The 16,188-nt window shown below is 36.4% G+C and overlaps 1 protein-coding gene across 4 annotated transcripts in view; it reads left to right on the forward strand.

Annotated features, from left to right (window-relative positions):
- Positions 1-16,188, forward strand: part of si:dkey-100n23.5 (cyclic AMP receptor 3) — a 676,569-nt gene that overhangs the window by 17,184 nt on the left and 643,197 nt on the right. For 2 of the 4 annotated variants that reach the window (XM_039745090.1, XM_039745093.1), the window contains exons 2-3: positions 4,062-4,114; positions 8,979-9,033. The exons of 1 other annotated variant lie outside the window; for it this stretch is intronic. In XM_039745090.1, the coding sequence (XP_039601024.1) occupies positions 4,062-4,114; positions 8,979-9,033 (108 nt within the window). Of the gene's footprint in view, positions 1-4,061; positions 4,115-8,616; positions 8,664-8,978; positions 9,034-16,188 lie in introns of all 4 variants that reach the window. One more of the 4 variants, XM_039745092.1, reaches the window with a different exon arrangement.

Consider the following 16,188-nt stretch of genomic DNA (forward strand, 5'->3'; position numbering starts at 1 on the left):
CTAATTTAGTTCCAAGTATTACACAATGGGCAAAAGGAGAATTAATTATAAATATGTCATGGATGGCACTGTCTTATAAGAAGCAACCTCTAGAAAGGATTTAGCGGTTTATGTTGTTACAACATCGCCACCTTCTGTTTTGTGTTTTTGGTTACATTTGGAAATTTTCTTATGTGACTTCCTAACTTTCTGGTGAGTTTTGTTGGGTTGAATGGCCTGTTCTCGTTTAGATTGTTCTAATGTTCCTACTTTTTTTGAGAACTTTTTTCTTTCATAGATTTTAAATATTTATTTTCAAAGTTAATTTTATCTTTTTGTAATGGCACCTGTTTTACCTACTCATGTTTTTTGCTTTGCACTGCATCATTGGGAAAAAATGTTTCTGCATGCTTTCTTGGGGATGTTAACTGTGTTGGGGATGTTAACTGTGTTAGCAATGTAATTTATGTCAGGATGTTTGTTGTACTTACACTGTTTTCGGAAAGTATTCACAGCACATCACTTTTTCCACATTTTGTTATGTTACAGCCTTATTCCAAAATGGATTAGATTCATTTTTTTCCCTCAGAATTCTACACACAACACCCCATAATGACAACGTGAAAAAGGTTTACTTGAGGTTTTTGCAAATTTATTAAAAATAAAAAAACCGAGAAATCACATGTACATAAGTATTCACAGCCTTTGCTCAATACTTTGTCAATGCACCTTTGGCAGCAATCACAGCCTTGGGTCTTTTTGAATATGATGCCACAAGCTTGGCACACCAATCCTTGGCCAGTTTCGCCCATTCCTCCTTGCAGCACCTCTCAAGCTCCATCAGTTTGGATGGGAAGCGTCGGTGCACAGCCATATTAAGATCTCTCCAGAGATGTTCAATCGGATTCAAGTCTGAGCTCTGGCTGGGCCACTCAAGGACATTCACAGAGTTGTCCTGAAGCCACTCCTTTGATATCGTGGCTGTGTGCTTAGGGTCATTGTCCTGCTGAAAGATGAACCGTTGCCCCAGTCTGAGGTCAAGAGCGCTCTGGATCAGGTTTTCATCCTGGATGTCTCTGTACATTGCTGCAGTCATCTTTCAGGTGCCTTTTGGCAAACTCCAGGTGGGCTGCCATGTGCCTTATACTAAGGAGTGGCTTCCGTCTGGCCACTCTACCATACAGGCCTGATTGGTCTCTCCACAGAGGATCTCTGGAGCTCTGACAGAGTGACCATCGGGTTCTTGGTCACCTCCCTGACTAAGGCCCTTCTCCCCGATCACTCAGTTTAGATGGCCGGCCAGCTCTAGGAAGAGTCCTGGTGGTTTCGAATTTCTTCCACTTACGGATAATGGAGGCCACTGTGCTCATTGGGACCTTCAAAGCAGCAGAAATTTTTCTTTAACCTTCCCCAGATTTGTGCCTCGAGACAATCCTGCCTGAGAAGTCTACAGGCAATTCCTTTGACTTCATGCTTGGTTTGTGCTCTGACATGCACTGTCAACTGTGGGACCTTATATAGACAGGTGTGTGCCTTTCCAAATCATGTCCAATCAACTGAATTTACCACAGGTGGACTCCAATTAAGCTGCATAAACATCTCAAGGATGATCGGGGAAACAGGATGCACCTGAGCTCAATTTTGAACTTCATGGCAAAGGCTGTGAATACATATGTACATGTGCTTTCTCAGTTTTTTTTTATTTTTAATAAATTTGCAAAAATATCAAGTAAACTTTTTACACGTTATCATTATGGGGTGTTGTGTGTAGAATTCTGAGGAAAAAATGAATTTAATCCATTTTGGAATAAGGCTGTAACATAACAAAATGTGGAAAGAGTGATGCGCTGTGAATGCTTTCCGGATGCACTGTAACTTTGTAGTTAATTACACTACATGGCCATATTTTGAATTGGCATGGGTGTCACTATTTTTGTTATGGACAGTTCCATAATGCTTATAGTTTTTAGGCATAGTTGAGCATCATGTGATTTGCATCACCTGATGTCACAAAGGTGGCAGTAAAATATCATGATGAACTTGCCAAGCTTATGAATTTACTAAAAATAAACAGTTTTTTTGCATTATTTAGTTTACTAGGGAGCTAATTTGTTAAAAAACTATTCAGAAGTTTAGGAAGGGCATTTTTGCCTGTGATTTTTGGAATTCATGTAGGTTTGGATGATTTCCGTACTTTTTGAACTCCTGGTAATTAAATTGTTATAGATTTTTTTTACCTCTCTTTCCATGAATACTATGTTGGAGATGTGTCTTGGCTAAATTGTACATTTGAAAGAAATATGCATTTGAGTTGACATAGTTACAATGATTTTATATTTTCATGCACAACTTATTAATATTTTGTAAATGCGAGTTTCCATTTCAAAACCAGACCTTCTTTGGATTTATGGTTGTGTAGGATTCCACTAATGGAATTCAAATTTTAATCATAACTTACTGAAACTTGCTTAATATAATTTAGGGTGATTGTGGCTGAAATCTACATATTCCAGCAACATCTGGCATACTAAGATACCAGCCTTTGACAGAGTATTAATCCATGGAGTACTCGCACACATATACCCACATAAGGCTAATTTATAGTTGCTAATTAACCTAATCTTCACATTTTTGGTGATTTGGTAAGAGAATTCACACAAACATCAAAGGAATGCAATGTCTACGCAATCAATGATGGGATGCTGGGTTTAAACACAAAATATTGTGTCCAAGAAGCAGCATCCCCTATCACCACTTTACTGTATGCAATTCATCAGAAGTCAAGTGTTCTTTGGCTTCAGAGTGGATTTACTTTTTAAGCTTATTTTATTTAATTACAATACAGTTAAATTGCCAAAAGCAGAATTACCTTTTACTATCAACATGACACTGAAAGATTTGTATGAATTTATATTGATAGATAACTTGGCTTTGAAAATGCAGTTTGAAAAGATATGTTTAGTGACCATTTTGGAGTAGGATTGCAGGTCCTTGGAAGCAAGGGGAATCTCTTACAATAAATTATCTGTGCTATAAAAGACAAGAAATTTGATTGTTGCAAGGTTCTTTAAATGTAAGCTTGGCCGTGTATATTACAGAAATGCTTCAAGTCATCAGTTTGAGCTTTACAACTGTGGTCCCAACCCTTTCAGAGCATGCCCTTGTTCCCAGAAATGATTTAGGGGTTTGATTGGGAAAAGGTTAGCGAATGGGGATTAAGGGCTTCTTACTATCAGTAAATCCACACATCTGATTTATATGTAGGTGGTGATTTCAGCTGAGGAGGACACACTATTTTGTGCGATGTAGTAAAGTGCTTTTTCCATAGAAAGTCTTAACAGGCATATTATCAACATCTACCAGAATGAATGCCAAAAATGAAGAGGAGCAAAAATCTACAGACACTAATTGTGCAGGCTGGAGATTCAGGAGAGCCGTCTTGAGACTTTAAGAATCGATATTGAATCAATTAAACAAAAAATAACGATTAATTGGAAAATCAATATTTTTATCCAGGCCTATTCCTTATATTACTCAAAGTAAGATAAATATTGGAAAATTGACGTTTTAGTGTACTATTCATTTATGAAGAATAATTTTACTTATATTAGTTTTTGTGGCATAGAATGTATATTTGTAGTTTCATTAATATATTTTATATACATTTTCTAAAAAAAGAGTACTTAAGGGTTGTTTATCATTGTTACATTTTTTTAAATCTAATACTTAAAATGTTAAATTTTCTTTTATGAATTGTTATTTACATTTTATCCGAGTATGTAGTTATAGCTAAGGATCACAAAAACTGTTCCAAATGGTACTTTCTCCTTTTTGTTTAGTTGATCTGTTGTAAACTTAAAGTAGATTATGAACAGTCTAAATGTAGCTATATGTAAAAACTGTCTTTGAAAAGTAGATCTTTAAAAAATATGTACTTGTTTTTTTTAAAAAAACAGGATATGCATTCAAAATATATTAATCCTTAGTAAATTAAAAGTTTAAATAAATGTTTAAAGCCACAAGATACGCTTGAATTATTCAAGTAAGTATTTAGAATAATAAATTACCTATTCCTCCTTTAGGTCACAATCATTGTGGTTAAACGGGTCACTGCTGCATTTTCTTTAATAGGCTGGTGAGTTCATCCACATTTTTTTTGTTCTTTCATGTTAATGTGGTAATTATGAAAATGTTATATTCCAACCTGAGTTTACATTAGAGAAATAATAAACACAAATATAGAGATGTGAACATGTTTTAGAACTCTTTTGACTTTCTTCATTATTGCATATTTTTAAAGGTGAAATCAGATCATCTGACAAAAGTGGATTTTAGGTAGAAGGGGCTTCCTTAGTGAATGCAATTTAGAGTTTGTTTCTGCTTTGCTTTGACCCTGGTATAGCCTCTGATGGGCTTCACAGTGGATTGATCGGGTTCAAAAAATGGATTGAAGGATAAATCATAGCTGAGCAAACAACACAAACGTTTCCAAATATTTAATCTATTTATTGAAGTCCCAGTCCCACTATGAAAAGCAATTGCCCTCTTGTGTTTAATAATTTAACCAGTAACTCTAATCATACATTTCTTGTTTTTTAACTTCTTTCACACAACTTTGGATTGCTTTTCCTCATAGAACTGTTTAGGTTTTCAATTTGTATATATTTTTGAGAATGCTTATCTGTAGTCCTGGTACATTACCTCAGTATGGTTAAGGTTTTAAATTTGACTACACAGTTGTAAGTCATTTAATTACATTTTTTTCAGCTACTCTGATATAGGCAAGTCACCCAGGCCCTGATATAGCAAAGCATCTGCAAAAAAAATATTTTCACCAGGATGGTTTACTTTAGTTTAGAATGCTTAATGTTTGAATGATTTTCTTTGAACATGAGCCCCATTAGCCAAACACTTCCATGTTTGGAACATAAGTCCATAGTAATTGTTTCATACTCTTAAGGATCATCCAGGGTAATTCCGGAAAACATTAATATTCTTGTTAATGAGCAATTGTGGTGATCAGTAAAATGCTGTGCTCACCAGTGACCTTGTTTGGTAAATATTTTCCTGGAAATCTGACATGTGGCTGGCTTTAATGAAGATTTTTTTCCCATTTCTCTTTAATGCTTTACAAGGCCTTAATGAGATTACAGAATTGTAGCAGCCATGCATAGAACTTTACCACATTCGTACTGTAAGCATACAATACCTCACGTTTATCTCACAAGTCACTGCCTGATATGCTTCGCACATGTGCTACATCACTACTTCAGCTGGATTTGCACCCCTACAGTATTATCATTTGAGGGGTACATTAGCTGGGGGAGGCACAGTGATGCACTGGCAGCGCTGCTGCCTCACAGTTAGGAGACCTAGGTTCGCCTCCCTGGTCCTCCCTGCATGCAGTTTGCATGTTCTCCACGTGTCTGTGAGGGTTTCCTCTGGGTGCACCGGTTTCCTCCCACAGTCCAAAGACATGCAGGTTAGGTGCATTGGCGATCCTAAATTGTCCCTAGTGTGTGGGTGTGTGTGTGCGCGCGCCCTGTAGTGGGCTGGCACCCTGCCCAGAGATTTTTTCTTGCCTTGCGCCCAGTGTTGGCTGGGATTGGTTCCAGCAGACCCCCACGACCCTGTGTTAGGATATAGCGGGTTGGATAATGGATGGATACATTAGCTGGCTATAAGGAGAATATTATAAAAGCTAGGGGGTCCCCTGCTTGCTTCGCTCACCAACCAACCCCCTACGCCCTGTCCTCCCCACCCGGCCTGCGCTATGCAGCAGCCACTTCACATGTCTGCCAGTCAAGTTATGAAGAGGGGATCTGAACGCACCCCAAGAAGGCGTGGTCGCTCCTCCAAAAACCCCTTTTAAATGGTGATACAATGGGAAACATACAGTTTTTTTTTTTAAACCTCCACTTTGCTCGATCAGCTGCTGGCTTGTTGCTGCTGCTGCCAGGCCGTGTGATCTGCATCTTGTGTGGCGCTTCGAGCATTTAAAAGCCTATACAGCAGCTGTCCTACTCTTTGTCTTTTATTTTCCCAGGCGTGGTTAAATCTCTTGGCACAAAGCCTCGTCTTGCAGGATGTGAGTTCTTGTTATTTTTTATCTTATAATTTAAAAACAGAATAAGAATCAGAAAATCTAACAACATTACATTAAAGTTCGATAAATTCTGAAAAGAATGATACCATACATATGTATGTAGATTTTAAAATAAGCCAAATTTAAAGAATGACAAAAAAAGCGACATAAAATCGTTGCACTTTTAGGCTTAGTATTTTATATATAGAGAGAGTAGATATATGGTTGTTCTGTATTGATTTATTGTTCATTGCATTTTTACTGCTGGATTATAAATGTTATACTCAACTGGGAAAGGTGTAAGGTGCCAGCTTCTGAATTGGAAGACACTATTGCCTGGCGCAGTTAATGACATAATTTCTGTTATAATGAATAGTTTAGGCCATATGATAAACTATGGGTCCAGCTAGTTACTGTAGTGTCACGTTCAGAAGCATTGTGAGCAATTGTCTTGCAAATGCTACTTTGTCTTGAAATATATGACTCATGGGTTGACCCAGGCAACCAAGGCATGAGGTTCGTCAAGTTCATCTTAGCATCACAGTTGAGTTGTGTAGTAATGAAATGTCACTGCTCATGGTTAACAAAAGCAGTGTCATTCTCATTAGGCTCTGTGAGTTGCTCTGTCAGCCATCACCATGATTAAAAAAAACGCAACCGGTCCTTAAAAGCTTGTTCCTTTCATATATGACTATTTGCATTATTTTCAAGCAGTGCCAAGCCATCAAACCGTTAGATGAATGAATACGTATGAATAGGCAGTAGGTCTTGACATTTAGAGCTTTCTGTATGCAGAGTGAATCACATCTGCTTTTGTTTCTAATCCTGAGAAGTGACAACTGGTAGGCTGAACTGAATGAAAAACAAAAAAAATCTTCAGTACAAGTACACAGCATTGGCCCTCTTGAAATGGAACTGAAATATAATCTATATATATTATATTTATCACTTTTAAACTTTAATATGTTTGCCACATCAATGCACATTATAATAACGGCTCAGTGATATGAATTATTGCGCACGTGAGTCATCATTTAGCTAGTTTGGCTGTATTCCTCTACTTGATTAAGGTTGTTGTTATTTTCCAGTTTCTGCAAAATGTTGCATACTGATGGGTTTGCTTTTTCCCATCAGGTGTTCTTTTATAAATACTGAATTTTGTATGGAAAGTTGTGTACGCACATTTTGAGTCTGTTATGTGCAAGTAATGTACAAAACAGACATGTAGTGCAAACTGATCTTGAAGTCCTGGCTTGCAGAGCTGCAGCCAACTTTCAAGCCATGCACTAGATAGATAGATAGATACTTTATTAATCCCAAGGGGAAATTCACGTAATCCAGCAGCAGAATACTGATACAAAAAACAATATTAAATTAAAGAGTAATTAAAAATTCATGTAAAAGCAGACGTTAACTTTGAGTAATATTAGCATTTACTCCTCCGGGTGGAATTGAAGAGTTGCATAGTGTGGGGGAGGAACGATCTCCTCAGTCTGTCAGTGGAGCAAGACAGTGACAAAAGTCTGTCACTAAAGCTACACCTCTGCCTGGAGATGACACTGTTCAGTGGATGCAGTGGATTCTTCATGATTGACAGGAGTTTTCTTAATGCCCGTTGCTCTGCTACAGATGTTTATATAGGACTATAGGTCCATATTCTCTAAAGTCAAACAAACCTTATAGGAGACCAACCTCCCCTTTCTTGAGTCCGAAAACAAATGAGATTCTATGAAATATCAGTAGTTATGATGTAGTTATTACTATTTATAAGGCCTTTCTATCTGTTTGATGGAAGAAAAAGTGTACAGATAGATTGAAAACAAGAAAGTGCAAAGCACCTTCAAATATGAATGTTTTAACAAAAAGTTGTGCCAACTGTCTCTCGTTTATCTGTGCAAATGTTTTGCATTTTTTTTCTTCTGTTAACGAGATAGAAACACCTTGTAAAAAGTAATAAATCTTTCATTATTATTACAGAGGATTTGTTGTGCATGCATCCAGGTGGCAAGTGGGCTACATCCCTGGCCCCAGTTGTATGCGGATAGCTCCCTTTGATGACAAGAGCCAGATTATACTTGACAAGGAAATTAAAATCTTGATGATCAACCATACTGTTTAAGTCGTTGGCCCTAAGTGTCCCTTTCATTAATCTGAGTTCACTCTGGGCAGGAATAACTTGAATGAATGTTTTATTACCTTACATACAAAACCAATTCAAAAAGCACCAACATTTGTTTTTTACCTTTTAGACTCCCCTCTGTATGCAACTACTACCCATGAAAAGTCTGACCATATTCACTGTCCGAAGTATGCGATTTTATTGAAAGCCATAAGGAAATCACAGCTCTACAGCAAATACTGTGTTATACATGTTCCTTTTATTATCAAGCATTCATATTAATGTCACCGTTTTTGTACTAGTGGTCCTACAGAAATGCAATGTAAGAGAAGTGCAAACTTTGTCCTTGCTTATAAGAAAATCCAACTTTACTTTTGCTCTTCTACTATGTTGTAATGCCCTAACTGCAGCTTTAATGGCTTTTTTTTTTTAGAAATATTCTGTTTTAGATGCACAACTTCTAACTAACTATGAACAGCTGTGAGTAGATATAGAGTATGCTCATCCAGCACGTTTTCTCATTTACCTGTTCTGTCTCTGCAATACTAATAGTTACTGTTGGTTTGGAATTATTGTGAACAATTTTTCATTGCTTGTAATTTGCTTGTTTTGAAACTTTAATTGCAGATAATCAAGTAAATAGTAAATTAAACTTATTTTTTATATATAATTATTCACCATTTGTTTAGCAAATCTGCTGTGAAATTTCAGTCTTGGTTTATTTTTATGTATTTCTTAAAAATAACTTTTGTTATAATAAGCATAGTTTAAACTAATTTAAAAATCTTCCTGCAGCTTTTTCATGCTCCTTGTAATATGGCTGTTTCGAAAATACAACTCATTGGCGCAGGTAAGAGATTTTACTAGCCTTGTCCATTTTTAAGTTATAGAGAAAGGTACTAGAACATAAATTTCTTTTAGCCATAATAACAAAAGTGTTGAAGCTTTGTTCATAACGTTAGTCTTCAAAGTCCTAAAAAATATTTTTTAATAAAATTAACTCAATGAATAAAAGTTTTTTTCAATACAAATGTTATGTATATATTAGGAAATTTTTATTTAGAGCATAGTAACAAATAGAAACTGCTTGTAAGAAAGTAGTTGTTGATTTTTCAAACTAACAGGAAAAACCTCCATAGAAATCAAATTGTAATTTTGACTTTTAAAAAATGAAAAATCCTGAGTCAAAATAATACAGAAGCAATGATTTAGAAGCCACATAATACAGGGTGAGCCAAAAAGAAGTACTACATTTCAAACGTTTATTCTACAAAAATGCTATAGGATAAAGTAAATATCATTACGACACTAGAAAGGGTATACAAAATAGATTTTTTTTCACTGTGTTTTAAAAATGAATTTTTCAAGTTGGTGGCCATTATTAGTGATACACTCTTCAAGATGATATGTGAACGCTCACATGACTCATTTGTCCATTTCAAGGGGAATAGTGTCCTTGAGGGCTTCAAGGTGTTGAGATTGGTGTGTGTATACCTTCGACTTGAGATAGACCCACACGAAGAAATTGCATGGAGCGAGATCAGGAGAACGTGAAGGCCACCTGACATCGCTATGCAGTGAGATCAGCTTCCTCAGAAACATCTCCCGCAAAAGTTGCATTGATCTTCGCACCGTATGAGCTGTTGCTCCATCCTGTTGAAACCAGGCATCCACCACATTCAGTTGGGGCCACAAAAAGTTCTGTAGCATTTCAATGTAACGTTCTGAAGTGATAGTGACCGTTGTTCCCCCCTCTTCACAAAAAGTAAGGGCCTTCAATGCCAAATTCTGTGCAGGGGTCTCTGATGAAGTTCATGAGGGTTGGTTTCAGCCCAGTAGCGAATGTTTTGCTCATTTACGCAACTATTCAAATGGAAATATGCCTCGTCGCTGCACATGACGATGGCATCTCGATGAACAGTGTGCATAATGTTTGCGCACAACTCTCTATGGCTCTCCCAGTCTCTCTCAGTGAGTTTCTGCACTACCATTTTTTTGTATGGACAGAAATTAAGGTCCTCATGCAAAATCCTCCTCAAAGATGTGTTGGAAATGCTTAAGGCAGAAACATGTTTGCTGCTCTGAACATCTAGGAGACTGCAAAATTGATGCCTTTACAGCTTGGATGTTTTTAGGTGTTCATTCAGTCTGAGAATGGCCTGGAGATTTTCTGTTCAATGTTGTACCCCTCTGTCTAAATTTAGCCACCCACTGAAGAATTGTTTTCTGATTTGGGATGTTACTGCTAGGAAGAATGCGTAAGTGCTTTCGGAAGGCGCGTTTTGTAGTGATGATGGATTCATTGTTTTTAAAGAATGGCTTGACAGCGAAAGCACAGTGCACACCGGACCAAGACATGTTGCCGACTGAAAACTGCAAGGGATCGTTTATCGAAGGACCCTTACCCCAACCTACTTGGCTACCTCTACCTTGCACAATGACCTTGAGAAATGTGGTGCTTCATTTTGGCTCACCCTGTATAATATGAATCAAAGAATAGAAAGCCATAATGAAGAAATGGAAAACAGTTCTTAAAGGATAGAATAAAAAATGTCCCTTTTAAATAAAAGTATTTTGTCCTTGAGTGCCAATTTACAATTAATTAAAATTAAACCTATTTAACTTATTTAATTGCACAGGTACATGTATATGACCTATAACCTAACCTACAGAGTTTAGATGTTAACACAATGGACACTAATCAAGACTGTATATTACTAATTAATTAGTAAGAGTAGTTATAACTACAGGACTAATGAATACCTGAAGTGTATATTAAAAGATGAGAATAATAATACAAACATATTTTCAGAGAGCTTTGAGTTGTATGTGGTCATTAAAACTTTAAAGATGCTGAATACAACTTTAAATTTGTTTGCAAGTTTCTAGTTATAATATTACATTTAAAGTGAGCTTTTGAAATACAAAGTGTTTTGCTATCCTAGTACACTATATTGACATGTGTCATCTTGCCTTTTGGAAAGAAGAAAGCTCCCATATATACAGAAACTTTTACAGAGTTTGCATTTTCAATCAAATATCAAATGATTCTGAAAACAGTCAAATTGCTGTGATATGCTATCAAAACATACAGTATATATATTTAGTGCCTGATTATGCAGAAGTTTTGAAAATCATCCTTAGTTAAAATGGCATTTCTCAAAAATTATTTCAGCATAATTGAGATGGTATACATAACTAATGCTCCTAAAAAGAAACACAAGGAGGTAGATAAATTGGCACCTGAGATTTCTGAAAAAATGTATGTTGGATAGATGAGACTGAACATTAAATGATTTCATTATGCACAAACACTTGTTTGATGTGTATGTAGTATTACTTGTTTGTCATCCATTCTCCCATATATGTAAAAGCACTATCTCTGCAATGTACTAAATACTGAATTAAGTTACATTTAATAATAATACATTTTATTTATATAGCTCCTTTCCCATGCTCAATGCACATTTTTGTGTAAATTTCACCAGGGAAGTGTGCAATCAGAACATAGTTTTTTCATCACTCACCTGATCTCCTCATTATTAAAAATTTTTAAGCAGTGTCAGAAAGCGCATTAATATAAGCCAGGAGTACCCACACGTTTTCAGCTTGCAAGCTACTTTTAAAATGACCAGGTTGAAATGATCTACCTACATTAAAAATTATATATATATATATATATATATATATATATATATATATATATATATATATATAATACACAGTGCATCCGGAAAGTATTCACAGCGCATCACTTTTTCCACATTTTGTTACAGCCTTATTCCAAAATGGATTAAACTCTACACACAACACCCCATAATGACAGCGTGAAAAAAGTTTACTTGAGATTTTTGCAAATTTATTAAAAATAAAAAAATTGAGAAAGCACATGTACATAAGTATTCACAGCCTTTGCCATGAAGCTCACAGTTGAGCTCAGGTGCATCCTGTTTCCCCTGATCATCCTTGAGATGTTTCTGCAGCTTAACTGGAGTCCACCTGTGGTAAATTCAGTTGATTGGACATGATTTGGAAAGGCACACACCTGTCTATGTAAGGTCCCATAGTTGACAGTTCATGTCAGAGCACAAACCAAGCATGAAGTCAAAGGGATTGTCTGTAGACCTCTGAGACAGGATTGCCTCAAGGCACAAATCTGGGGAAGGTTATTACAGAAAAAGTTCTGCTGCTTTGAAGGTCCCAATGAGCACAGTGGCCTCCATTATCCATAAGTGGAAGAAGTTCGAAACCACCAGGACTCTTCCTAGAGCTGGCTGGCCATCTAAACTGAGCGATCGGGGGAGAAGGGCCTTAGTCAGGGAGGTAACCAAGAACCCGATGGTCACTCTGTCAGAGCTCCAGAGGTCCTCTGTGGAGAGAGGAGAACCTTCCAGAAGGACAACCATCTCTGCAGCAATCCACCAATCAGGCCTGTATGGTAGAGTGGCCAGACGGAAGCCACTCCTTAGTAAAAAGCACATGGCAGCCCACCTGGAGTTTGCCAAAAGGCACCTGAAGGACTCTCAGACCATGAGAAACAAAATTCTCTGTTCTGATGAGACAAAGATTGAACTCTTTGGTGTGAATGCCAGGCGTCACATTTGGAGGAAACCAGGCACCGCTCATCACCAGGCAAATACCATCCCTACAGTGAATCATAGTGGTGGCAGCATCACGCTGTGGGGGTGTTTTTCAGCGGCAGGAAGTGGGAGACTAGTCAGGATAAAGGGAAAGATGACTGCAGCAATGTACAGAGACATCCTGGATGAAAACCTGATCCAGAGCACTCTTGACCTCAGACTGGGGCGACGGTTCATCTTTCAGCAGGACAATGACCCTAAGCACACAGCCAAGGTATCAAAGGAGTGGCTTCAGGACAACTCTGTGAATGTCCTTGAGTGGCCCAGCCAGAGCTCAGACTTGAATCCGATTGAACATTTCTGGAGAGATCTTAAAATGGCTGTGCACCAACGAATCCCATCCAACCTGATTGAGCTTGAGAGGTGCTGCAAAGAGGTATGGCCGAAACTGGCCAAGGATAGGTGTGCCAATCTTGTGGCATCATATTGAAAAAGACTTGAGGCTGTAATTGCTGCCAAAGGTGCATTGACAAAGTATTGAGCAAAGACTGTGAATACTTATCTACATGTGATTTCTCAATTTTTTTATTTTTAATAAATTTGCAAAAACCTCAAGTAAACTTTTTTTCACGTTGTCATTATGGGGTGTTGTGTGTAGAATTCTGAGGAAAAAAATTTATTTAATTAATTTTGGAATAAGTCTGTAACATAACAAAATGTGGAAAAAGTGATGCGCTGTGAATACTTTCCAGATGCACTATATATATATACTGAGTATACTTTATACATAAAATACATGTTGTTGTACCTTGCATAACTGAATAACCTTTATGGCACAATAACAATTCAATACATTTATGGTCACATTTATTGCATTTACATTTATTTGGATTTAATAATCTTCATGTGGGAAAAGGCTGACTCGCATAAATAAGTAGAGCCGAATAATGCAGTCAAGGAGACCTCCATCTAGTTCAACTAATTATTGTTAATTTTATCATTTGATTTCGTACAGTCACAAATGGATTGGTGACATCTGAATGTAACACAAAGGGTTCCATTTCAAACTAAAATACCATAAAAGTCCCACAAACATAATGCAATCTCCTACATTCTCTATGTTTTTGTTTCTGTGTGAAAATGCAACTGATATATGAATACTGCATTGAGTTAATAATAATAAGCAAGTAATGGTGGATAGACCTGGGCTTTTATATATGGAATATCTTAAATGATTAGTTAAGCAGTAAATCAGAAATATACATATGTGCATTATTTTTTTATTGTCTTTTGATACTACACTTTTTGAAATTGATATTTGTGGCACTGGATGTTTTAATGCAGTTTGTGTTTTTATAATGACTCACTACTTTAGCAGAGCAAAGTCAAATTTTCAAAGCAGCTTGCCTCATGGCATACTCATTTTTTCCAATCAGAAAATTTATAAAATGTGTAATACTTGTGTAATTTGTCTCAGTTTCCAATCTACAGATGAAGAAATTAATATATCAAGGACTTCAAACACTGAAAAATGTTTTGTTTCACATCATTATTTAAATTGTGTAAGATGGGCACTGTGATTCCAGTGGTATTATTTCTTATTGTTGGACAATATGATTTAAAATTATCATACAGAACCATTTGTTAATGTTGGAGTTTGGAATCTAAGTATTTTACCTTTTAGAGTCAAATTCATTTCCCTCTAGGATCTCTCTCAGTCTGTCTGCTTTTTTTTCATTAGACTTCAATTTTCAATTTTCCTCCTGTGCATTGAAGCACAAAACGATATTAGTAAAGCCAGCCCATGCAGACATGTGTTTTGATGAAGGTTATTTGGAACTGGTCTCTCTAGGAAAAAGTCTGTGATTCTTCTCTGCTGTCTTTGTGGAGTTTGCTGGGGATATTTTAAAACTTTGTGTTTTAAAACAAATTTGAGATAATGGCAACACACTGCAAAACATTGTGTGATCTATACATTTTCTGGGGGCTTTTAATCTAGTACACTAGTTCTGTGGCAGCATTTTGTTATTAAGCCAAGTTCCGCATGCTTTTTTGGGTCCTGTATTGCTTTCAGGAAAACAGGAAGCAACACTGAAAAGAATAGTGCCTTTTGAGAAATACAACCTTTTCTTACTCAAAGGTGGCCAAGAGAAGGGACAAAGCCATATGTGTTTAAAAACTGATTCCCCAGTCCAGGAGAGAACATGATTTGCTTATGAGCTTCCTAATCATCCCTGTTGAAGCAGGTGGTTTGGTGCAAGACATGTCATTGGGGAGAAGAATAAGATAGATGGCAGGTGCTGTGAGATGGATTGCTTAGGCTGCACAAGCCCATTAAAGCCGGCATGACTGTTTGAACTGGCACGCCCTCTGAAAGACTAACAGCTTTACCTAAGCAACATGCACACAGAGAAGCCGATTTTCATTAGCAGAGCTGACCACATTCATTTATTCAGATTTATTTTCCTTTCCATGTAACAGTCACTATACCCTTCACCCTTTGTATCCTTCTGCTTGTGATACCTCTGCCATGTCCTTCTCTATCAGATAATGCATGCTGAAACTAATGGATATTGTCAGTAATCTGGTCACTGTGGAGGTTACCTGCTCCTAAAGATTTAGCATTCTGAATTTTTGTCAGTTTGCTTTCCTTTCAAAGTAGTGATATAGCTATGCTTACTGGATTTTTTTTGTATAATCCTTTTTTAACATTTTGTGTAAAATATTAGTTTCTAATTACAATAAGTGGCAAAATGACTGCTTTTAAAACTGAAATTGACAATAACATTGCTGGCAATTGTGCTGAACATAAATAAACCTGATATTATTTTGAAGACAACCGTAATTGTTACAGAGTATAAAATGATAATTTGCTGAAACATCACCATACAGAAAAGTTATTTACTTGTATATCTTGAGTATAACTAAAATAAAATATAAACTAGTATTTCAATGCATTTTCATATTGTATAAATGTAAGCTTGTTTAATAATAGAAAAATAAAATCAACTTTTTAATTATTAGTTTGTTTCAGTAATTCAGCAAACTTGTGCCATGGACAAATAGGGGTCTTTTTCCCCTACGCTGGCAATTTAAAAAAAGATTCTGACACACATCTGTAGTTTAAATGAGTTATATATATAAGTCATATTGCTTAAAAATCATAGATTTATTGTTATATTTTTAAAGACCAAAAGCCTAAACTGTAGTTGGGCAAAAGGGAAATGTTGTCTCCCTCCCCATTTTTTTACATGAATACTCAAGATATTTAGGATTATGTTTTATTTTTTGTGTGTCTGCCATGTGTATTATTAGTGCTAATGTTGACAAGTGTAGTTTGTTGAATTATTTAATGTAGTAATTGGTGAGACTCTATATTCATTATAAAAAGAGGAGAGCTTTTTAAGCTGATGAGGTCCACATGT

Source organism: Polypterus senegalus, chromosome 2, assembly GCF_016835505.1.
Source record: "Polypterus senegalus isolate Bchr_013 chromosome 2, ASM1683550v1, whole genome shotgun sequence".
Classification (NCBI taxonomy): domain Eukaryota; kingdom Metazoa; phylum Chordata; class Cladistia; order Polypteriformes; family Polypteridae; genus Polypterus; species Polypterus senegalus.